Below are 25,673 nucleotides of genomic sequence, written 5' to 3' on the forward strand. Positions count from 1 at the left end.
TTTCGACGGTTGAGCAACAGATGGCCAAGAACCTCCGGCGGCCCAGAGATGAGAGAAGTGAAAACAGGATGTCTATAGCCCTTATAGTTTTCTGTATGAAAAATCTGTATCGAAAAAAAAAAGACCCTGTATATGTGGATGGAGACTGTGGATTCAGATTATGCAGAAGTACTTTTAAAAAAATGCGGGGCATTACGTAGTTTCTGAGCAACCCTCACGTGCAACCGAGCCGAATGCGCACGCTGCATGTGTGCTGGACATATGCACACGAACCAGCATTCAAAGCGAGTCATGGTGTCCAGAGAAATATCGTGGAAGGGCTACACATAAAAGACGGGACTGTTACGACCATTAAATACCCTCGAATCTAAGAACAGGAGGGGTAGGGGCGTTCGCATTGTAGAGCCGGACGGTGCCTGTACGATTAATAGATGAGATACTCCAATTGAGGTATCAAAAGAAAAATGGGGCATGAAGTATCACAAGTGAGGTATCAAGAAAAAGAAAAAAAAAATGAGTTCGAGCAAAGCAGGTAGTTCTTTCCATACGGCTATGAGAGAAAGGTCGAGAAGGAAAGAGAAGCGGTTCACTCACCCAGAGGAGCGCCTGAAATCATCTCTCATTTACGCCCTGTACGTATTGTCGCCATTGCTTACGCTTCCAAATTGAGAAGAGGAATAGAAGAAGAGGAGAGAGGTAGCAACGGTAACAATTGATGTAGGGGAGCTAAACTGTGTCGGAGATTTCCCGCGCACGTCAAACGAACCCCAGGTGGTCTAAATTATCCGCGGTCCTATACCCTGCGGCACGTGCAGCATGTACCCAAGCAGCACAACATGTTGGTCCAGTATTGGCCCAATATTGACAATACCGGCCAAATATTGGTCCAATATTGGGCCAAGATATTGTGCCGCTTGGGTAGCCACACAATTGTGGATGGACTCACCTTACGTGTAAATCTATTCCCAATTATTAGAGAGAGAGAGAGAGAGAGAGAGAGAGAAGGATGAAGTCTAGACGGGGTTTATTGACAATGTGCACCTGAAGGAGCTTCTCCATCCTTCTGAGGCGCAGTTCCAGTTTCCCGACGTGGTCATGAAGGAGTTGCACTCCAAGATGGACTTGGGGTGGCTGTGACTGCAACTTGGACTTGTTGAGGAAAGCGAAAATAAGTGTGTTCACATACGTACAGCTTGCGACATACTTGTCTGGAATCGACAGCTTGCGGTTTATCCTGTCTGAAATCTACAGGTGTTGCGAGGATATTTATTCCGACTAATAGATACGTACGGTATGCTACCCGGTACCTGTTTATTAGTCGAAACAAACAATCTTGCAAACGCCTTGAGATTCCAAGCCGGATACCCCGCCAGCTGTCGGTTCCAGACAAGTATGTCGCAAGCTGTACACTCTCAAAGGAGCATATGTGGAGCAGTTACACCTTTCAGGAGGTAATAGTTGTCGCATATGTTGCGCCTCAAAGGTAGCAAAGTTCTACCTGCTACATACGAATGATAGGGTTACCGCTTCTGATTCGGTGAGCGATGGGGGCGTATGACTTTTTGTAGCAATTTGGATATACAGGGTGTTCAAAATTAAGCTTTCACTGCACTTTATAAATAGGCGAACAAAAGAAAACTGGTGCTATTTTTTCTGTTCCTTGAGTAACAAACAGGTGCTACATAATTAGCAGCACCTGTTTCTTACACAAGTAGCGGAAAGTTATCATCCGGTTTCCTGTCATCGCTGTGTTTGCGTAGCGCTCGTGAAAGCTTAATTTTGAACACCCTGTATGATAATTGCTTTTACCACCCTTTTACACCCTTTATCAGACGCTATGCTGACCTAGGTGGTAACTATAGAAATTACTACCTTTTCACACCATTTTTTTTCTTAGAGTGTACGTGCTGCCAGACATGGACAGGAGCACCCCGTGTAAGCGCAAAAACACTGCTTGGAGATCTGCTTGAAGATCAGGGCCATTTGCGTAAAAATTGCTTCGAGGAACCTAACCGTAAGAAACTTCCTTTAGCGCAGCATGCTTCAGCGAACATTTCGAGTTCCCACTCGTTCCAACTCGTGTCAAACACACTGCCATGGCTAAGGGTTTCCCTTATGTTAGGTTCCTAGCAGAGTTTTTGTGCAAACCAGCCCTGGTTTCATTGGTACTTCTACTTTATAATTACATTTCATTTACAATTCAAGTACAATTATTTGTAGGGACAGTTTCGTTCTCTTCGGTGATCAGAAGCCATCGGGTGGCGTGTTTGAGGACTCTGTATTATGCCATTTCTCGTTGAGTTTCCAGTCTTACGCGTGCAACTTCGGAAAAACTTCAAATTCTCTTTGAAAGGGACATTTCTTAGACTCAAAATTCCAACATACAATTCCACCATCGATTCGGAGTTGGAATAGAGTACGCAATTTTTCGCTCGGATATTCGAAAAATCCGAATATTAGCACAGTCCTATACCACGAGGTCTTACACACACTCGCTTAGATTTGCAACGGACTTGTCGTGGTGCTTACTAGTTTGTACGTGTTCCCTCTGTGTTTCATTTGCCAGTTTTAGAATGTGGGACGCAAACTCTATGGGTTCCCAAGAAACAGCGTACTCCTCGCTTCACGTGTGTCAAACCCCGACCTTTGTGTGCGCTAAACGCGGGTCCCCTCTTCTAACGCTACCTACTATCTTTTCCTGCCGACGTTCAGCTTTCACCCGACTTCATTCACGTTGATGTAACTCCCGTAGCATGGCAGCAAGGTGGACCTGCCAACCTGTAGTAAAGGTCCTAGAGAAGACGACATCAGACACGAAAGCATATTTCTGCTGCTACGTTCATCGAATATTTCTTAGGCGACATGCACGAGAAAGAAAGAAAGGAAGGAATAAAGAAAGGTCAAAAGCCGTAAGCTTACGGACCAATACATTTATTGGAAGCGAGACCTCCCGTCATACCCGTTTTCACATTTCTTCCCATAAACCGCTGTCGCGCTATGAAAGGTCTTCTCCCACGTCCCAGCTACTCCTCTCTTTTATGGCACTTTTAAAGCACCTCTGGCTTTTGACCTTCCGACCAAGCGGGGAAGGAGAAAAGACGGTACTAAACGGAGGATTGGATTCTTGCCGTGTAAGTTCCCCACGCTTTCCTCGCTAGGCCTCGGTAGAACACCAACCGAAAGGATTTTAGATTCAGACAGCAAAGATAAATAAATGACTGGGTTACCGAGACATTCGCGACGTTAATGATACCAGAGGGAGTTCTACGCGGTACGCGATGCATTTCTCGTCTTAATTTTCTGCGGTAACTGCATCTATATAGTAAGTATAATGAGTCCTACAGCGGTTACTCACGGTTCTTTGGTTAACGGGCGCAGGATTTCTCGCTCTGAGCCTTGGAGAAACATCTGGTTCAAAAGTTTTCAAACGTGTCCATCATGTCGCGTGCAACGCTGCGGAATGAGACGAAGCAGAAGAAGAAGAAGAAGAAGGAAACTCGCACAAGGAATCAAGCAGCTCGGACGGTCTCAATAAATCTATAAATTCATTTAATATTAACAATTAATAATTTATGGTTTACAACAGGGAAGGGTAACGGTAATGGTAACGGTAACGGAAACAGAAACGGTATATTACCGAAATTGGAGATGGAAACGGAAACGCATACCACGGTCCTGCATTACCGGAAACGAATTTATCGTCCGGTATTGAATTCGGGTAATGGCTATTCCTGTTGTGCGATGACATTTGAGTGACTTTTCATATCTTGCTTTTGTATTTTGATGACTCCATTCCCTGTAATGCTCTAAATACTAATCGAGAGCATGGGAAGAAAGCGCAAATTGGATCTCGAGGGTGCATCCCTCACTTTTACCACGTCCCAGTCCTCATAACTCCATGACATCAACACATGACTGTACTCGACCATAGCACGAGGATGCCAGCCTATGATTTTTAGTTACTTATCTTGTACTTTTTTTTCATTTCACTGTGGCAATGGCAGCATTATTTACTATTGAGAGCGTCGCTTATGAATGCGACATTGGATGAAAGTTACGCCCGTCTTTAGTTGCTGGACGGCGAGTGACTGAAGAGTGAAAACATGTTCCTACATATATAGATTTTTTTATCTTGCAACATGTGCGCATCCCAACGACGTAAAATTACTTCTGTAGTCTGTACGCGTGACACCGAAACAGCACTTGGGCAAAGCAGGGTGCTGATAGCCGGACGGGCTGTCCTCCCGCAGCTCTGTAAAAACCGTTCCATTACCGGAAACAGTAACGGAAACGAAATTGAAAGGCCGGTATCGGAAATGGACAAGGGAAACGAAAATATAGCAGTAACGAAAATGGAAACGGTAACCAAAATAGGTCCGTTGTCCTTCCCTGGTTTGCAATGACCATTTCAGGAAGGTGCGGTAGCTAAAAAGATAATTGCACTAGTGCCCCAGGATTGTTCCTTCGCATATTCTAGACATCCCTGTCGTTTTCGGACGGTACATGGCGGCAACATGAACTGCGCTTCGAGGTCCGTATCGTTTCTCTGCGATTCCCGTTTTCTGGAACTATGTCCCACAGCAAAATAATGAAAAATTCAATTTCTATCACACTTGTGAGCACTTGGCGTCTGATAATGTACTCCAGGACACGGACCTTCACCATTACGTGACTCCCATCTTACACGCGCGAGTGGAGAAAGAGCGTAACCGGCGCTACCTCCGGCAGATGGCGGTACCCTTGTGAGGAACAAGGGTGTAGTGACCCTTTGTAGAAGCGAATGCCGCAAACCGCCAGGTTTGCGCCCGCGCCCACGCCCACCATGCATGAATGCTGCGTACCGACTTCACCCACTTTTTCAAAACTCCTCAGCAATGTATTTACTCATCTCCAAAATGAAGCGTGTAGCTAAGCGTAATGCTACACTTTTGTGAGCGCATCGGGAGCTGTGCGTTGGCGTAAAGATGGCGGAAATCCGTAGCAGACGACGCGGTTGTCTTCACCCTGTAGTATTGAAGCGCCCTAGAGGAACACGGTTCGTCAGATGCTTAGAGGTCAGCTTTCAGTTTACTTTTGCCCTATAATATTTTGACTATAGAGTTTATTAAATCACTTCATCTCTTCAGAGGGCACTAGCTTCGAAAATGCGAAATCGCCGCCATGATGTAGGCCCTTCGAAGTTTGGTTCCAGTTTTCGGGTTCACTGCCATGTGCCTTTTAAGGGACAATTAACGTTGAAAACATGAAAGTTACTTGGATTGTGGTACAAATAATATTCACACAGTACGGCAACTCAGAAACACCAAATGTACTGTGAGTGCGAAGTGAGTGAAAGCAAGGACAGTCAACCTACGGACGTACATTATGGCGGCAAATCTGCTAGCGACAGTGGCGCTCTCCTACAGATGATGTCATGTGAATAAACCCTCTTGAAATAAGATGCATCCATACACAACTAATACGCATTTAAAAAAATTGGCAGATATGATGCAAGTTACAGTGGCATCAAATCAACGACAGCGACATATCTGTTCAGTGCCCGTGGCGTTTCCTTCGAAGTGAAGTCACGCGTGCATCGGTAGACCCACTTCGTCAAAGTCTATATGTGCTTTAGTATGGCGGTGACTCCGTTCATCATCCCGTCGGAGTCATCGAGGTTCAAATGATCAACGAGAAACGAGATAACAGCTGTCGCTGTAAAATATCTCGTCATGCCTGTTATTTCGTTTCTCGTTTCTTCGCTTAAAGGAACGGTCGCATCCATTCCAGTCGATTTCGAAACTATAGAATTATTTAATTACATACGTCACAGGCAGACGCCGGATGTTGAGACTGTGCCGGAATTCTCTCTCTGGAAAAATGAGGAAACGTCATTCTGTAACGGGCCAATCATGGAACGCCTTTGAGGAAAGGAATGCCGCGGCGGTGCGGGCGTTACGGGGCGTCTGGACGGCGCCTTTCCTCCTATGCGTGCCGCCCTCTCACCCTCTCCCTTTACGCGTGACGTCATGCCGCTGGAATTTCTGCAGCCTTGGAGGCAGCGCTGATCTTTAAAATTCGTTTAGTTAATACCTAGGCACTTTTCGGACGAAAAAAATTAGCCACGTAGACTGTTGGTCGATGCCAAACACAGTGGTATCGGTTTCATAGATAGGTTTCCGGATGCGACCGTCCCTTTAATTTCTCTGTGGGTTTCGGCGATGCGACGTACGGAACAGGATCTTCACGAAATTGCGCCCTTAACAGCTGCCGCTGTTAAAAAAAATTAAGCGCAGTTCGCGTTTGGGATCGTCAGTTGTCTAACAAGGTCCTCTAAGGGTCCCCAGAGCCGTATATTAAAAGGGAGTCTGGCCATTAATGGGTCATGCCTATACCTGAAGCTCCACCCACTTTTTCAGCTTTCCGACCAATGAAGTCTTGAAATATGGAGCGCTATCAATCAACCTATCCTCACTATTTGTCCCCGTATCCAGCATGGGCAGCGCCATTTTGGGTGGCAAGTGAATTGGATGGGATTGAAATGGATACCTCTCGCAATCTGCAGAACTAGGGGATTTTTGGTGCAAATTTGATGAACGCCACCTAGGGAGCGTAAGGCACGTCGAGAGTTGTCGTCTGCTTCCGTCGTTGCACCGCTGCCGGCAGAACCACCTGCTGGGACACATTCTGTCGTCGGTATGATTTTTAAACAAATCTACATGAATAGTTCGAATATAAGAGGCAAGAATGTTTATATCCATGAAATCCAGCTATTAAATATAAGATTGTACAGCACAGCGCCGTCTTTGTTATGATTTCGTTGTGATCGCCGTGTTCACTAGGCCTAACATCGGCGGCAAAACGTATTATTTTCTGTTAGATATCGATGGATGGGCGTAAGTTGAAATTGATTTCCGAGAAACGTATATCAGAATGTACATTTGTAGCGTAAAATCAGAGTAGTCTGTGAAAAAATTTTGTCACGAAATCCCCGCTTCACCGCTGTTTGTTGTTGTCGCCATTTTGGGTGGCAGCAAGGTGTCATGGCGACCCCCTTGGTAAAAAGCAACCCAATCAGAGGAGGGAAACTGTGATTGACAGGTCGAGCCTCTTTTTGTGACTCCTCCCAATGGCCAGACTCCCTTTTAATATACGGCTCTGAGGGTCCCGAAGCACAAGCGCCACCAAGTGTTGGACTTTCGAATTTATGCCTAGATCGGCCAATTACTTTCCAAAGTGGTGTCAGGAGTTTCCCGTGGGTCGATTTTTTGCCCATCGTCAGCTAACACGAAAGACCTCGTTGCCGAAATCCCAAAACGCACATCAAGTCTTTTGGCCGACGAAACGAACTCTTAAAACGGGCACAGAGCATTTACTCCAACGCGAGAGGTCTAATGCGAATACAATTTCGTAAAAAAATGCTGTCAATTCCTTACAGGTTTATTTATTGCCTGCGTTGGCTCGAATACCGATCGCAATAACGTTCGTGTCTTTTGCGTCGCACGACAAAATCAGTGTGCCAGAAAACACCGCCACAGGCACTAGCGGCAGATTATTCTTCCCGGGAACAGAGCACAATAAGCAAAGACTAAAAGAGGGGAGCGTGCACCGCCGGTCGGGATTGTCGATTACTAAGTAACGATCGCGACAACCACCAATAATGAAATGAGCGCACACGAAATCATACGTTCACGCTTCGGTGAGACGTCAGCGATCGACATCCACCGCAATAAATAAAGGTAAGCGCGAGCATTTTGAAATCGCACTTCAAATGAAAGGCACTTGATGAGGATGCACCCGGAGAATTTCATATGTTCCAGGGACTGCTTTGATTTTTCGCGCCACCGGTGACATGGGCTAGGCACATGCTGTAGGCGTGGCCGGAGTACAGAGCAATCGCTGGGCCGACAACAATATCTTCCTCTCTTCTAGACGGTACAATGCTGCGTTCCTGCTGCCTGGTGTTGATCTCGAAGAAGTTACAATGGACTGGTAGTCCTGCAAAAGCACACATGCATATAGCGTACACTCTGAGTTAAGTCACGAGGACCGGGGAAAAATACGATATAAGTGGCAGTTCGATAAAACCACAAAAACAGCTCGCTCTTCGCACTAAGCGGAGTCGGCTGGTAGGACACGTGTGCATTTCCGTCGGGACAGCCGTAGACTTCGAATAAAGCGATTTCGTAGTAAAAAGACTCTATCGTATATTTCCTGAGAACCATCAAGCGGATGTCGCAGCTTGCTACTGGCGGCTAACGCGCCACCATATACTGCATGTCAGAGAAATAATAGAAGACTTGCTTCTTCGGCGCATACTTCGCGAGAGTCTCCTCTAGGCCGTGTCGCTATCCGAAGCGACCATCCGGAGGGCTCGGATCTCAATCATTCATAGTGCGTCTCCAGCACACGTGACCTCTGCCATGGTCGTCGTAAACCGCAGGGGTGACATAAATCCGCCATCTTTGTAACTGCCCTCAAGCGGGTGCTCTTTGCAAAGCCGTCACCTTGTCCTTGTCGCACGTCATAGAAAATGTCATTTTGAGGTCATGTGACTTTGTTTACATGTCGTTTTGCCGCTTACCGACGTATTTCCGTCGTCATAAAGACAAGAGATGAACGTATTTTGCCAGCGTAAACTATGCTGTGCTTCTTCCACAACGTGATGGCCCATTTCTCCTTAGTTTAAGTACAGGGTGGGTGCAGATAAAGTAGCCCCACATTTTCCCACATAGCGCGTTCCCTGCATACCGCACGAACTTCCGGCGGCGCACGATGGTGCATTTATGCGGTGCAAATCGAGAAAAAAAAATCGTGGTAACCAAACACTGCGCAATAAAATCGTTAGCAACGCGAACTTCGCACCGTGTGTATTTCCAATGGGACACGGCAGTGTAGCACATGCACAGTTGCATCGCCCTATACCGCTGGGGGTGCCACTCACGCAGAAACAAAACGAGATCTGGTACGCGTAGCGGTAGCTAGACGCAACTCTGCCGTGACCGCCATATTGACTTCTGCATAGGAAAATCGGGATGCAAGGGAGAGCAACGTTTGCATGGATAACTTTTTTGTTACGTGGAGTTTGGTTACTACAGATTTTTTGTTGTTCCTTTTCATCGGATAACTGTGTCATCCCGCGCCACCGGAAGTGCATGCAGTAAGCAGGGAACTCCATACGTGCATAAATGTGGGGCTATACTTTATCTGCACCCATCCTGTACATCGCATCGGCTCTGTGAGTCTTAACGCGCGGTCGTCATCACACCTTTGGAAGTCGTCAACAGCGGCCCTATGTGCAAAACTGCACGTTTTACTGCGAGATTATTGGATAAAAATAATTACCGTGGTCGGAAGACGAAGGTCGCGCAGAAACAAAAACCGCATTGTTTACAAACGGTTTGGCCGCCGATCACGTGTGCCAGCATCTTTAAGGTCACGTGTGCCTTCATGTTTGCTGTGACGTGCGACAGGACCTGTCCAGGATGCATTGCGTTCGCTGAGCAAGCTTTAGTCTACACTCTAAAAGCTGAACTTCACCGCATAGCACGCTCTGTGCCAAACATTGCCACAAATGATAGGGTTCTCGCTTCTGATTCGAAGAGGGAGGGAGGCGTACGTCTTTTTGTGTCAATTATCATATATCCAAATTGACACAAAAAAGCGTACGCCCCCCTCTCTCTTCGAATCAGAAGCCGTAGCCCGATCAATCGTAACAATAGCTGGCGCACAGCGTGCTATGAGGTGAAGTTAAGTTTTTAATGTACGGAGCGATACACTGGATGCCACACCTGTGTCGTAAACGGTTTTCAACACTCCCGTATATCACATCGGAGTCAATAGTGGTACGCGTGGATGCGATTTTCTTCGGGAATAATTTTTGCCCAGTTTTCTTTAGAGTTGCCATCGCAGAGGTTCATGTGGACGAAAATAGTGCCCACACAGATGCACTCAGTATACACTAATTTGAGGCAATTTGGATATGATAATTGACACAAAAAGGGTGTACGCACCCTATCTATCCGAATCAAAAGCGATAACCCTATAATTCGTGGCACTGCCTCCAATAAACTTACCTGCTCTGACAGGGGAAAAGCCCGAAGTAGGAGTTCAATTCTGTCCCGCAGAAACGCGAGGGCCGCTCGGGCGTTTTCGTCGGGGGAATTCTCGATGTTTTCCGAGCTTATGTTGCCCCCGCTAGGCTCTGCAAAGGAATATACGAGCCGTGGATACCTCTCATTGGCAAACAGTTTTACGCGATGTCCAACAGCATACCTTCTTTTAATATGAGGATCCTGAGAAATGTTGAGAGGTCCTCTGTTATTGGGTGTGAGCCAGAACGTAGAGAGAAAACTCCGCTCCTTTTCGTTTGTAAGGAAACAAGAGTGTCATATTTGCACATCATGTACCCATGTTTAGATAGAACAAGAGAAGGTGTACGTATGAGCACCGGAAGTACATGTTCAGAAAAATATATGCTATACTAATATGTGCGTTCATTACTACTAGCTAGGTGAGACGATTCAAGCAAGGCCTGCACCTAACCTCTGTTCAGTACATGTGAAATTTCGATGCTGTCCGGGGCATTCCTTGAACGGTGCATACATGTACGCCGAATTACCCCCATACGGCGCGATCATACGACTGTTTGTACTGATTACATGCTTTCATGTCGAATACATAGCTTTCATGACAGAAGCAAACGAAATAATCTAGAATATATATGTACTGTAAAAACGCACAATACTAGATTATTACATTTCTTTATAACCGCAGATCGTGTCTTCACTTCTGCATGGATAATGTTTCACTCGATCTGTAGTATACTTCGTAAGAGACCAACAAGCAAAGGTTCCCCCCCTTTTTTTTTTTGTACATTCAAACTCAAACTCACACTCAAACAAGCCCCGGCAGAAGAAAAGAAAGCAAGAAAAGAGGAAGGTGTGGAAGAGGTGAAGAGAACACAAGAGAACGAATTTCAGGTGTGGTATATATATATATATTTTTTTTTAAGTTTATATATAGTTTACCGCATAGGATATGGAGATATGTCTACCAAATATATTTTATGAATCGTAACGTATAGCGCGAAATGAATACTACTTTCCTGGAACTTCAATCCACGGTGAAAAAAAAAAAAAACATGAGAAGGAAGAAGAAAATGAAATAGGGAAAAGGCACAGGTAAACCAAGAATTAATCCACGAGCCGACATGCGACAGGTGGCGTGGTACAGCAGCCACACTGAGCTAGCGTACATCTCATGTTTCCTAACAAGACATCGCGTCCTCGAAGGCAAATATTACGCCAGGCAATCTGATGAAGCGGAATACAGAGAAAGAAACGAGTTGATAAAGTGGAAGCGGAACCTTCCTAGATCTTGTCAATCAAGCCACGGAGCTTCCCGATCCAATTAATGTCAAACGATAATCGCGCTGCTCAAGTTTGAGTTGAGCGCTGGTTCGAAAACTTCGTAGCACACAAAATGAAAGAAAGGAACCGCGACACTGTGCAAGTTTGCAAGTCAGATTATCAGAATTTGCTTAACTCACAACAAAATCGTAGGAATTAACTTTATCCGGAACTCGCGAAAGAAAAAAAAGAGAGCAGTCCAACACAAAGTTTGAGTTCTTCGAAGCAAACAAGAAAGGCTGTAAATTGCACACAGCATGTAAAATAAAAAGTATAAAACAGAAAGTGACATACTGAGGTAAATCGTGCTTCCCACAGAGCTCCGATTTTATGGAGAACAGCGGATCACTTTTGCTGATACCTGCGAGGTATGAAAATAATATGAGACGTACAGAACGCATGGCGAACGCGAAATTCAGTACAGTGAACCCTCGTTAATATGACCCCCGATAACCTGACATACGCGCTTTACGACCATACTTCTGGAGAACAATGCAGTGAAACCTCTGCAAATTTTCGGGAACGACCATGGTCATAATAACGAGGGTTCACAGTATACCAGCGGGACACATACCAAGTTTGATGTCCACCGCGTCGTGTTCGTTACCAGGGTAAACAAAACCGTTATGAACTAAAAACTCCGAGTTGGTTCTTCTGCCATAAAATATGGTCACCTGCAATTAATGAGCCCTATTGAGAGAACGTTCGGAAATCCCCTCGCAAGTTGCTCGGGGCATTGCTCTTGAAAAGTGTGACTCATGCTAATGTTTCGACGAAGGCACAATACCCTTCTGTGATTAGCAATTGCAGCGCACTCACCTCGTCTCCTGCCTGGAAGTCACGCATGGCGAGACACTTGAGCTCGTCCTTCTCCGGGTCGTAGTCCGTACACAGCTGCAGATGATGCGAAGCCCCGAACGTTAGTTAAGCCAAACAAATGTGAAGAGTGCAACAAGTTGTTCTCACGTACCTTGCCGCCGCTGTGATTGCACATGTCCCACAACGGCACAAGTGCTAGAACAGTCGACGAACCGGCATGACCTCCAGGAGCGGGGATAGCGTTCTGGCGAGTCATTACTGCAGAAACTGCCCACCTGATAAAATGAACAATATATGTGTCTATATATATACATAAACCCAATTTTATGCAGTAACGTCGTTTGTTATAGATTTCGCGTGATGCTACCCAGCAAGGTTGAACGTTCTACGTTAGCCTTTGTTGCCGTAGTGCAGACTCTTTACAGTGAGCTTGAAGAGGAATGTACCTCATCTGCACTCTTTAAAATCATGGTTGTGGTGGTGGTGGTGAAAATGCTCGCCGCGTTGTCGGTCTCACAGAAGTGGACAACGCCACGACTGACGCCCTGGGGGAATGTGCGTCCTGGGCCGACTTCTAAGGGACTTCAAAATAAACTTCATGTCAGGGGACGTTCGGTGAAACCAAGATCAAGGCACGTTACAAGCGGCAAAGGGAACGTGAAATCCAGGAAGCTTTTCTTATCAGGAGGTCGGGAGACAGGTGCGTGAGCAGAGCCTCGATTTTATTGGACGACAGCGAGATGGCTTTTCTGTCGTTTGATCCGCGGGGATGTGAATAAACAGTTGAAAGTGTGCGCTCAGTGCCTGGGTTTCGTCCCTTTCCGTTTGAGCGCTTTTACCCGCATCAATGATTCACCAACAGGCTCAAAAGGCAGTTTTAAACAGCAAGTTGGTCTTTGCAACGGCCAATGGATACAAGGCGTGAGGACGTCTGCTATCACGACGTGCCGGCGACGGCATTGTCATAGATTTCACTGGATTATGTATTACAAACACCGTACCGGCAAGAACACACCTCCCGCTGAATGAGACATCTGAATGACTAGCTCAGTTGCTAATCGAAGCGATGTGTTAGTGATCATAGTGATGCGGCGATCATTTTGAAGCGTGAACTGAAACAACGCTTAGTGTTGCGCATTGTTTACACTAATTGCCGCGACACAACAGAACAATACTAGCAATCATCACGATAAGGAACGCGACACAGAACACGGGCATAACAGCGTTCAACTATAGCAACGGAAGTTTATTTTCGCAATCCACCTCCTCCGGAAGGTCGCTCGGGACAAAAGCGAGCTCGAGCGGGGACAGGTTGATCGATTTTTGACTAACGTTGTTCGGGGACTTCTCAATGAGTGTAGCCTCCACGATCTCACGGCCCAACATTGAACGGTGTCCGTGGACAAATGTTCGTTTACTGTATCTGATAAATAAAAGAAAAAGCCGAAAGAAACACTTCTTCTGGAAATCTCCCAAGAGCTAAGGTACCGTTTCGACACTGAAGGACAGCCGTTCCTTGATCGGATCATCACGTGCGATGAAACGTGGGTGCACCATTTCACTGCTGAGTCTGAACGCGCATCAGAACAGTGGAAGCATCCGGGCTCGCCAGCTCCCAAGAAGTTCCGAAGCACCCCGTCTGCGGGTAAGGTCATGGCCACGGTTTTCTGGGACAAGGCTGGCGTTGTTCATGTTGATTTTCTGCCCAGTGGTACCACCATCAATAGTGCATATTACTGCCGGGTTCTCAGGGATGTGCATAAGGTGCTGAAGCAAAAGCGGCCGGGCCTCATCACCAAAGGAGTCCTCCTCCTACAGGACAATGCAAGCCCGCATACCGCGCATCTGACGACACGCACCTTACAGGAACTTGGCTGGGAGTTGCTGCCACAGTCCAGACCTCGCCCCCAGCGATTTCCATCGTTCGGGCCACTGAAGGCGTTCCTTGGGAGCCGCCACTTCAGCTGCGACGACGCGGTCAAGAATGCGGTTCGATCATGGCTGCTACGCGCCGGTAAGGATTTCTACGCTGCTGGCATCCAAGCCCTCGTGAAACGCTGGGACAAGTGTATTAGTGCAGCTGGAGATTACGTTGAAAAAAAATAAAACTAATTTCTCGCCTGTAAGTTCATTTTACTTTTGCGAAAAATGAAAAGTCCCGGTTTGACTTGAACACCCCTCGTAGATTCACATGCTTTGTTAACATTTTACGCGATGCGTCTTGCGGAGCTATACGATTTTTAAAATGTATGCGAAACCCCATAGAGGTACAATGGCCCGATCCTATACAAGTACAAGGGTGCTCGATATGTATCATACACAAGCTCATGAGCTTGGTTTGGTGAAAAAAAGAAAAAGAAAAAACCGAAGTAAACTAAATCAATAAATGCTTTGTTTATAGTTATAAAGTTCTTCGCATGAGAAAGAAGTAATGCCGTGGATGACTAGTCCTGCGTGCTCAATATTAGTTCGTTGTTATCACGGTACGAAAATGTTCGTTCATACTACAATATTCATTCGTTTAACTACTGCCCTGGAAAGATACGAAACACTGCCCGTACATGCATTTCGTAACTGCACCCGACTGATGCCGTTCTGACACACTAAACTGCTTGTCTCTGAGCCATCCACCGACGCCTTGTGAGAGGAGCCAAAGCAAATAACGCAGCTAAAGCGAAGCTTTTAAAAAAAGTATGCAAGATTAAACAGAATACGGTTAGCCATTCATATAAAGCTCGCAATATTGCCCCTGCTCCTCTCTTTACATCCCGTCGGGTCTTCATATCATTGCCATACATGATCTGCGCTGCGCAACAGAGTTCGGTTCTACGGATTAATTTGGCCCACGTCGGGATTGTTTCACGTGGGCTGAAATCTCAGCACACGTGGCAGCATAGATAATCAGTGCCAGATTACCTACGCATTCAGTTGCAAGGGGACGCCTACAGCTTAATGAAATCAACCTGATTGGAGTACGACGCCGAGGGCCTTTGCATTTCCCTGAGGAGACGAGGCGTATTGAGCGTTGTGTAGACTGTTAGGACACGTCACCAGACCTCGCTCTCATGAAAAAATAAAATGAAATGAAACTACGGCACGTGTCAGGCTCCCTATACAGTGCTACCGTATAAATGTGACGTCCACGCTCGGGTTCAAATGTGTAAGGTCACACTCTGGCGCGCGGACGTTTGAGCACTGGACGCACTGACGCTTGTGAAACATTCTTAGGGTATACGAGAATATAGTTACAAGGTGAGTCTGAAGTACGAAAGGCATTACATAGCCAAAGGACGCGCTGTTCTGTATTGCAATGACAAACTGACCTATGACGCTTTGATGACCGACATTTCTTTTGCTCAGACTTGTAGGTACCTTGAGCACCCAAATCTAAATACTGTATCTTAAATACATTTGTTGGTATCTTAGTATCTTATACTGAGTACGCTTCGTGAAATGTATTTGTACTGTAATTAAAATACTTTCTCAGTATTTAGTACTTCCCAAGCAGCACAACATCTTGGCCCAGTATTCGACCGATATTGGCAATACTGGTCTAATATTGGGCCGGCATTGCCAATATTGGTCCAACATGTTGTGCTGTTGGGTCAGTACTTTAATTACTCTTTCCTTTTTGTCGAATATTCAGATGGGCATTCTTTTTTATTTTAAGAAAATTTTTTGCCGCACCTGACAGCAGGTGACCTTTCCGGGCGTTTCAAAGGAAGTCCACGCTGTTATCATTTGACTTGAAACACCACGTGTGTTCTGATGACCTTAAACTGGGCTCGCAGGAAATGTTTTTTTCAAAGGAAGAGAGGACGGCTGTCGGATGAGCACTTTGAAATGCAGCTACTATACTGCGTGCAAATAAAGCATACGTCTAATTTGCAGGCATATTTTGACACTTCTGTGGCTATTTATTTTTTTGAGTATCTTATACGTATCTTAAATACTTTTCATAGTATTTACTACTCTACGCTAAAAACTTTCATTTCTAACTATCTTTACCGTATTTTAAATCATTTTTGTAGTATCTACTACATGTCCGCTTTTAGTGTATGTATTCTTTTTGTTTCAACGTTTTGTTCGCACTGCAAGAGAAGAAACGCGGAAAGTGACTTTTTCGCTGGTTCAGATTGTAAATTCAGCTCTCGTTTCTCCGCTTTTGTGCCGTAGCACGACCTCAGCAACCTCCTATGTAATCGACTAGCTCAGCAATATGATGCGCAGATAACTCTCCGAAATGTTACCGACGTTGCAAATGGGAAAAAAAATTGTCTTCTGTTCTAAGGGCAGATTGCGTACGTGCTGTCAAATGATTTGAGGCACATGTAAAGTGTCCCTCCCAGAAGGCGGCTTGCACTTGGATTCTCGTTAGCTGATGCTGTATAAGGAAGAAAAACCAAAAAGAAAGCCCAATGGAAATAACAGAAATGAAGGCTAATCGGAAACATTTCGATGGAAGATAATCTGCCTTGATGTTGTATAACTTGCGTTGGCTTGTGTTGTAGTGTGTTGACTGACAAATACATTCACAGCACACTGTAGAGCGAATGAATTGAACTAAAGATCAAGGTAAGGGTCTGTTCAACGGCAGATGAAACAATTCTGGAAACCGGACGAGGAGCAGCACAATTTTTTTTTTCTCGCTTGCGGTAGTTTTTGATCCGCGACCGAAAGCTGCAGAAAGTTGGTGGCGTTCTACTAGCCAATCACAACGAGGAGCACCGGCACGTGATTTATTCGCTCCGAGGCCGAACGGTGTCGGCGCGCTGCGGAGAAAGGAGAAACTATCGTAGTGTGGGCGCGTCGTCTGCTTTTACACGTTTATTCCGCGTTCAGTGCAGTAGGTGGAGCATTGGGGAACCGAACAGTATATCGTACCATCGCGCACAAGTGATCTTCCGGTGAGTATACACAAGAATTACAGAAAACAACCATCAGCTCCGAACATCGGCCCGCGCGTTATCCACACTATAGAAAGGTGACAGTGTCGCCCCCTATAAGGTCGAGCTCGCAGCGAATACGTGACGTCTTTCCGACACGCGTCTTTCGGAGCGTAGCCAACAAAACCTAGATAGAGAAAGTCTGCGCATTGCATCCTCTCCCTCAATCAAATAAGAGTCAGAATTCGTATGCTACTGCGATTCATCGTTCTGCGAATTCAAGAACCCGCAAATGATTGCGGCTCACTTGGATCCTGCAGACCTAATATTTAGACAAAAAGTGCAAGACGCTTTCTAGAAAATCAGTTTTGAGAAAGATTGGGACCGTGGATTGGATTGGATTGGAAAAGAAAGAAAAATGTGGGACCGTTTTGCGCTATATTTCCAAGTTTCCCCATTTAGTCCGCGTGGACGTTCAATCACAACTCGCAGACGACGGTGGTTCGTCTGGAATGCCACGACCGCTGAAAGCACGTTCGTCATTGGCTACTGCCGTTCAAAACACGAACCCTCATTGGCTGACTCTTAATTGTTACGTCACGTCGACGAGCAAGCAGGCTTTCTCTATCTAGGTGGTGTTGGCGTATCCCGCAACTCTATTCCCGATGACGATGTTCCGCACTTCCTGTGAATTAATTATGAATCGTCGTGCACAGTTTGGCCAAGAACGAAGGTTGTACGCATTTCTTGCGCAGAAAAGTACAAGCAAATAGCCGTACAAACGTTTGTTTTTTAACAGAATATATACAGCTCTATCGTCGAATAAGCAGACGCAAAATTGGTCGGTGGTTGGAGCTGCCGAGTTGGTACAGCTCCGGTCAACCTTAATAATAACACTGGAAAAAATGTGGTCTCGATCCCGACCGCTATTACACTCTTAAAAATGAACTTCACCACATAGCACGCTCCTAGCCAACCATCACCCCGAATGACAACGTTCTCGCCCTAGATTTGTTGAAAACGGGAGGAGGAGCCTACTTTGTGCCGTGCATAATGGGCACAAAATAGGCTCCTCCTCCCGTTTTCAACAAATCAGGGGCGAGAACGTTGTCATTCGGGATGATGGTTGGCTAGGAGCGTGCTATGTGGTGAAGTTCATTTTTAAGAGTGTACGGCAACCCTTGGGGCCATGAGGAAATCTTAATTGAATAAAATTGTTCTGTTAGTTTAACGCAAGGATTTTGTTCACTTAACATTCCCCCAGTGCCCGAAGTGTGGCTGTTATCGCGGTGGGACATGGGGACCGAATTTTTTCCAGTGTTATTATTAAGGTTGACCGGAGCTGTACGTGCGAATGCGGAGACTGCAGCGTCTCCAGGTTGGTCACGGTGGTTGGAGTTGGTGCGGAAAGTTAATGACATTTGCCTGAATGACAGTTTCTGCTTAATGAGATCGCCACAACTCCTTCGCCGATTAAATGCTTACCCTCGCTCCGATTGTCAGCGCAGAGTAACGATTTTATTCTTCCATAGACCCACTTACCGTGCAGGACAAGATTATTTCATAATTTGAGGTTACACGAGTATTCTTTGATGAAGGAAAAGCCGGAGTATGTTTGAAAATTTCCCCGACAAAACCAAAAGAAAGCACGACGGCACCACTGGGGCGCCATGGACGTCGTGGCTTTTAATGCCATTACAAACTGACGTGTAATCCTTTCGGACTTTATATAATGGCATTAGATGATAATCTGTTTTGTTCTGCCCGTGTGGCACATGTATAAGCCGCGTATCACTGCATTATCCCTCGCCGCTCGCAAATTGGCATGAATGCGGAACCATTGCCTCGAGGCGGTTCGTTATATCAACACTTATATGGGAAGCCGCACAACCTGAGATCGGGAAACCGACGATACATGTAACCAAACACATCACGCGAATGTCTGTTCGTTGTGTCGTCCACTCTCCTGTCCCTGGGTGTATATTATCGTCTCTCTCAATATACCTGCCTATATAGACACCGACCACCACGACCACCACCACGATATCGACTATCCACACGTACGTGCGCTGGTGTACGTTCACTTGAAACAAACAAAGGGAGGTGGAAATGAAGCTAGAGGCAGAATAACATGGGCAAAGCATCCTAATCCATCACTGCAGCCACTGCACATTATGTAACCTGCCGCCAGAAAGAAGAAAACAGGAGCCACGGAAGAGGCGGAGCGGAAGAACGGGTTCGTGTTCGACGTGACTTCATGCTCCATCTACATCTTAATCGAGAGCGACTGTGAACACAAGTGGGGGAAGAATTTCGGTTTATGTACATTCTTCTATATGGTCCCGGGGAATATAAATTGCGTGGCGAAGCTCTACAGGGTGCTGCCCTGTCTATATATTTACGCAAGAAAACTTGTCACAGACCAGTAACTCGTGCTACGAGGGAATTGGGGCCGTAAGCGTGTGCTGATTAATGATAATTAAATAAAAAACACTACAAAAATGTACAGATGTATATTTATTAGCGTGTTCCTGCAACACTGTAGTGGATGAGGCAATTAAACAAGGACGAACACTTTGATCGTAGAATTCGTCGTGTGACGAATTCAACTTCTCCCTAGTATTTTTTCTTCAACATCAACAAGGACAAACACAGCTCTCACAATGCCCAACAATTCGTAAAGATAACAGCGGCTTAGGGAATTCATGTGTAGTACGTTCTAATAGAAGGGGTAGTTTTCGTCCTTTTGGGGAGTATATGTGAACTGCCACAACCAGATTGCAGTGCAGATTGTATCTCATTACGGCCGAAGTCTCATTACGGCCGATGTCTCAATACGGCCGAAAGTCTCAATACGGCCGATAATCCTTTAATCCCCAAGTGTCTCATTACGGCCAAAGTCTCAATACGGCCGAAGGCAGTCTCATTACGGCCGAAGATGTCTCATAACGGCCAAATGTCAAAATGTGTATTGTAACCTGCATTGATATGCAATGTCGCAGCCAGGTATGGATATATATTCAGCAGGGTATAAGCCATGCACTGTGCCCTTAGGGCCCTTATCATATTTATATACACATATTGCGAGACAAACGGTATGTTATCATACCACAGCACAATGCAACATATTGTGTAATGTGTACTCCCACAAGCTAGTGTAGGCTGTGAAGCTGGCTACTATGTGGAGTTAGCTACTTGTAGAGAGCTAGATGAATATTGGCTTTGTTGTGACGCTTTTGGAGCCATCCGACAGTCATTGGCCATGACAGAGCACCTATCTCAGTCGATGTCAGTTTATTTCCATTCGCCTTACAATGATACAATTCTTGCTTCTGGAATGAGTAAACCTGCAAGAAGCGATGAGCAACCATGAATAGGCTAGAATATTAAAAAAAAAACAACAACAAGCATTTGTCTCTACATGGCTCATTTTAATGTGCACAAGCTGCACACGTGTTGATACGTGTCTGCTATTTCATACAAGGTTAACATAAATATTCATTTAGACAAAAGAATGACAAGCCTTAAAAATGTGACTTCCCGGTAAACACAGAGCATGACCATGATATGAATATAGGTTCAGTAGTTCATTCCCTTAATGGAAACATGTGAATATCAAATAGTAATACATTACAATTCATGAAATGATGCATGCATAACTTTCCATTTCTGGTTTCTTTTTTATAAAAGTAGTGCACGAATTAACATTCGTGCACTACTACAAAATTTCTCACTTCACAACAGAACCTTATGATGATCTTAACAGCTCACCTCTTCGCCAGGACTCCCTGGGCAGCAACATCCTATTAGCCATGTTGTTGTTTTTCTTTTCCGGAATCCTTCGTGCAGCCACATACCATGCCTGGAATGGAAAACCAGCTATAAATAACAATGTATTTGAATGACTTCCTCTTGAAGTATTTATTCTAATCAGATATGCTTTGTGCCTACTATTGTGCGCGAAGGCACATAAGTACAACATTTGCAGACGTTCGACGTAAGCAGTTCTTGGAGATCAATTCAAGTACGCCGACTTGCGCTTTTATTTTTGAAGAAATACGACGACAAATTTTAACAAATGAAATATGGCTCACAATGATACGAGTAAATGCTGCTGTACGGTGATGCATTATCGGTATCTTATCGTCTTCGAATAAATTTGTTGTTCCTAAACGCGCAACCAACTAGAAACGGCGCAAACCTACGAACGGATACCGAGTTACATCTATTACAGGCACTTCAGCTGTTTTGATTAATTTAAATTACTCTTATGAGAATCCAACTATGTGTGGACAGCACACTACTAAGACAGGCAATCTACGAAAGCATTACTCACCAGAATTCCTGCTTGACTTGGTCTTGGTCAACACTGCGTGATATACGTTGGGGCTGTGGCGATTCATTCAACTCGATTTTTACCGGAACAACAGGCGCTGCTCGAAAGACAACGACGGAAAATAGAGAGCCGCTATAAAGTCCGCTAATTTGCACATTACAGCACTACAAAGCGATATATGAACACATCGTAAACAGCAACCACTCGATCACACACACAAGAAACGAGGTACCCAACGTTGCTAGACACCATCCGAACTCCGAAGTGAGAGTAGCAAAACAACAAGATATCAAAACACGAAAGGAAGAGCATTGATCCCCCCTCCTTCTATAGCATGCGAAACGTGATTTGCGCTGAGATGAACATATATGTTCATGACGCGAGTAATTTTCACTTTTCACTGATCCAAAGGAGGTCACGTGGGATTGCTTGAAAATGGCGAAACGAAACTTGTGAATCGTGCATTTGCTCTTCTTGGTAGCTGCCAGAAAATCGAATCAAGCTTATGGGACACTGGATTACAGGTATGTTGGCATCTTTTTCATTCCTGCATATCATTTCACATTACACTATACGTGAATACATGGTGTCATGTCATGGGTGTCATGTCTCACGATGCTGGGGAAGTAATTGCATGGGGAAGTGTGCATGGTTGTAGACTTTTAATTTTTGATCGCGTAATCGAAATATCGGCACCTTTCGCATTGTGGCTTGCATGTGACCAACCAAGTGCTGTTCCCTTACTAGCGCTTCCTACAAACGACAAAACGAAACATGTGGGAATGTATATTTTTGATTACTCATATGTAACAAGAAAATGTATCGTTTTCAGGTTGCTGCCACTACTCCATGTGCCCGCAATTGTCTTGCGTGTATGATTACACTAACGGCGTCGCCCACCACGGCGGAAGTGTTTTGCGTACACGCGTTTCAGCATGAAGCCTGCAGGTAACATCTGATGTTTACCCTTCGGATATTCTGAATTTACATATTGTCGCTTAGAGGAATTCCGAATGCCCAGAGTGACACACACTTTTAACATTGTGACATCAGTGCAGTGGCATAAGCTCTAATGTAGTGCCCCACGAAAATGAACAAGGGGTAGTGGTTTATCCAGAATCCCAAGCACGAGAAGGGTGTTGGAAAAAATTGTTGGAATAGTTACGTCATTACAGCTTAACATATCATTACAGATGTATCTGGAGCTGAAATCGCAAGGGCACCCCCTGTAGGGGGTGCACAGGCAAAAAAGTTAGGGGGGGTCTGGATAAAGCACTGACGAGGGGGACTCCTCCACCCCATGTCAAGCCTCATAAAACACCTCCTGAAATAGTTTCCTGGCTATGCAGCTGCATTATTATGACGTAATTGTCGTTGTTGTCCATAATTCTTGAATATGTTTTGAATATATGAAAAAAAAAAGTCTGCTTGACAGCATATGTCTTATAGTCATCGTCAAACAAGAGCATATGTCATTTTGTTCAGTGGCTTATGTACTTTTTTGTAAATTTCAGGTGGACGTAAATTGTAGAAGGCAGCTAGTGGGGGAGAAGATCATGGTCATAGGTCATGTGACTCCTGGAGATCCCAGTGGGCTCCCTTGTGGAGTACTTTTCAGAACACACACACATACAGTTTGCTCACAGAACCAACGAGTAGGATGTTGCTTGAATACTGAGAGAAAATGGCGTAACACATACAAATATCGTGTGACACATATGACAATAAAAACATTTTTCACGAGGGATGCATGAAACACTGTCGCAATATTGTGTGCATGAACCATTGTGTGTGACACAAGCCGTGGGGGCACACCGCCTCGGACACATTTTGGGAAGCATAAAACACAGTATATACAGAGCTAGTATGGTGGATGCTTCTTTTTTCTTTTTGGCCGTTATGAGACATCTTCGGCCGTAATGAGACTACCTTCGGCCGTATTGAGACTTTGGCCGTAACGAGACACTTGGGGATTAAAGGATTTTCGGCCGTAATGAGACTTTCGGCCGTAATGAGACTTCGGCCGTAATGAGACTCGGGCCGTAATGAGATGTTACCGCAGTGCATGGGTAAATTTCAGGGTTAGGGGATTAGGGGACTAAAATAGGGAGTAACTGGCGAGCTGGGACTACATGCTGCAGTTGCTTTTTTTATTTTTTATTGGAGTGTATAGACACAGTGGCTGCCTTCTGAACACCGCTTCAAATCCTTTCAAGATAGCTTTCTGACTAAGTATTATGTGTTTTGCGTACTATAATTATCACTAAACGACAAATTATATGAACTATACACGATACAACTATTTGGTGAATACGCCGACTCACCAGACGACTATATGTGCTCAATGGCCGCAGTGTGCGTGTAGTTATATCCAAGTGGTTGATCTTATAACACTATGCGCTATATACTACAACGTAGATTGGAAATTCGAGTTTCAGGCATTTCTCCGTCCGATTATACGGCGCGTACTCTGCGTGCTTTACTGTGAATATCCCCCCCCCCTCTTTTCTTGCCTGCAAAGTTAACGAATGCTAATTTTTCTCCAATCCCGAAGTCTCCTAAAACAGGCATCTTAACGAGACAAAGTACTCGCACACACGAAGTCATTAGGCAAGAAGGAACGAGTTTCGAAACGGATGCAGATCACACATGTTTAACTAAATATATGGGGTTGTATGGCGCGTTCACGACTTTAGGAAAACTCGGGCTTGCTTTTCACCGTAGGCACACCGTGTGAACTGATAATTCGTCGCTTACGCCGTGATACAACTATCATCATAAGCGACGCCACAGTAGTCGGGGTCGGTCTGTGTATGAACTTTGCCCACCTATGGGTTCTTTAACGCGCACCTAAATCTTGGCACACTCTCGCGGAATACCAATCTTGGGAAGTAACTTAGTTACGATTAAATATAAGCACGCACTGACGAATTAACCAATAACTCTTTCTCAAACAGCAGTTTTGATGTCGAATACCAGTCGCGACAGGTAGTAAGTGAAGATCCGACTAGTTCCTGAACCAAGAGAGAACGTGAAGTTCTGAAGTAACTGTAACTATATAGCTGGTGTCTAGTTAAACTGTCAAGTGACTTTAGAATTTCCTGTTTGCTTCTCTTTTTAGAGACTAGTCCGATCTTTCTCAACATCTATCTCTATCTCAACAACAGTTCCATCCAGAGATGTACAAAGTACCGCCACAAAAGTATTCAAAATAGAGTACCAAATACTTCAAAAAATATTTCAGATACATTTAAGATACTTCTCGAATTCTCCCAGGCGGCAGAATCTTCGGACTCCACTATAATGTTGTTTGCGTCTGGGAAATCCGTACAAAATACGCTCTCGAGATATCGCAAAGCAAGCAAATGCGTTCTGCTTGGTGGGCTCCATGTGTGACCTGAGAATGCAGGTGGATCCCTGCCTAAATCACCCCTACCGCACGGTGTCCTTATATCACTCAAAGACAAAATGGACAAGAAGTTTACCAGAACCAGAGCGGGAAAACACGACACAAACAAACAAAAACTGTGGAATGCTGCGAGAACCTGGCAGCATGCAGTGCCAAGACGATTGACAAACAAACAAACAAACAAACGATTGACAAAGTGATTAAAGTACTGAGTAGCAAATACAAAAAAAAAAAAGTATTCTAGATAGTGTACACAATACTCCTGGGGAAAAAGTAACTATGTAGTAAGATACTAAATACCGAGAAAAGTATTTAAAATACAGTATTTTAAATACAATACTTAAAATGCGTACAAGTCTTGGTTCCATCCCTCGGTCGGGATCGATCGCATGGTAAGCTGAAAACATCGAATGAAAGCGAAACGCTCCCAGAGTGAGTGTGGTTGTTTCACTTCGTGCGAGCTCTATAGCGATATGCTTTTAGGGTGAGCTAACTCACCGTGATCTCTCGTTTCACCGAAAGCCGCTTTCCTGTGGAACTGCCGCAGAACCACGGTCTCACGGGAAGACATCGCGGCGAACACGATCGTCACAATGGAATGCGTCCCTTCGCAGACACAACACTGTCGTTCGATCACTGAACATTTATGCTGTGACAGAAAGGGAGTGTCGCTGCGATGCAAGTTATACAATTCGCAACCGTACTGCATGCGCTTGTACCCACACAGAAGTAAGAGGTGCCTGTGAAATAAGGGAGCCACCCGTTAAGTCTCGAATAATCTCATTAGAATCTCGGACGTATGGAAATGGAATAAAATTTGAAAGTAAATATAA

General features: G+C 45.1%; 1 protein-coding gene and 2 long non-coding RNA genes across 5 annotated transcripts in view; 1 reads left to right on the forward strand and 2 right to left on the reverse strand.

Annotated features, from left to right (window-relative positions):
• Nucleotides 1-5,083: 5,083 nt before the first annotated feature.
• Nucleotides 5,084-25,673, reverse strand: part of LOC135401248 (actin-histidine N-methyltransferase-like) — a 187,830-nt gene continuing 167,240 nt past the window's right edge. For all 3 annotated transcript variants that reach the window (XM_064633531.1, XM_064633530.1, XM_064633532.1), the window contains 7 exons: nucleotides 12,361-12,484; nucleotides 12,210-12,284; nucleotides 11,965-12,064; nucleotides 11,685-11,751; nucleotides 10,255-10,340; nucleotides 10,056-10,183; nucleotides 5,084-7,977 (listed from right to left, as the gene is read on the reverse strand). In XM_064633531.1, the coding sequence (XP_064489601.1) occupies nucleotides 7,837-7,977; nucleotides 10,056-10,183; nucleotides 10,255-10,340; nucleotides 11,685-11,751; nucleotides 11,965-12,064; nucleotides 12,210-12,284; nucleotides 12,361-12,484 (721 nt within the window). In that variant the 3' untranslated portion in view covers nucleotides 5,084-7,836. The remainder of the gene's footprint in view (nucleotides 7,978-10,055; nucleotides 10,184-10,254; nucleotides 10,341-11,684; nucleotides 11,752-11,964; nucleotides 12,065-12,209; nucleotides 12,285-12,360; nucleotides 12,485-25,673) is intronic.
• LOC135401251 (uncharacterized) lies at nucleotides 20,375-21,738 on the reverse strand. Its single transcript, XR_010424764.1, has 3 exons — nucleotides 21,432-21,738; nucleotides 20,867-20,957; nucleotides 20,375-20,442 (listed from the first exon to the last, which is right to left on the reverse strand). It is a non-coding gene; the product is annotated as an uncharacterized LOC135401251 (long non-coding RNA).
• Nucleotides 21,838-23,423, forward strand: LOC135401252 (uncharacterized). The gene is made up of 3 exons (XR_010424765.1): nucleotides 21,838-21,955; nucleotides 22,264-22,379; nucleotides 22,946-23,423. It is a non-coding gene; the product is annotated as an uncharacterized LOC135401252 (long non-coding RNA).

The sequence above is a fragment of the Ornithodoros turicata genome, chromosome 7 (assembly GCF_037126465.1).
Source record: "Ornithodoros turicata isolate Travis chromosome 7, ASM3712646v1, whole genome shotgun sequence".
NCBI lineage: Eukaryota > Metazoa > Arthropoda > Arachnida > Ixodida > Argasidae > Ornithodoros > Ornithodoros turicata.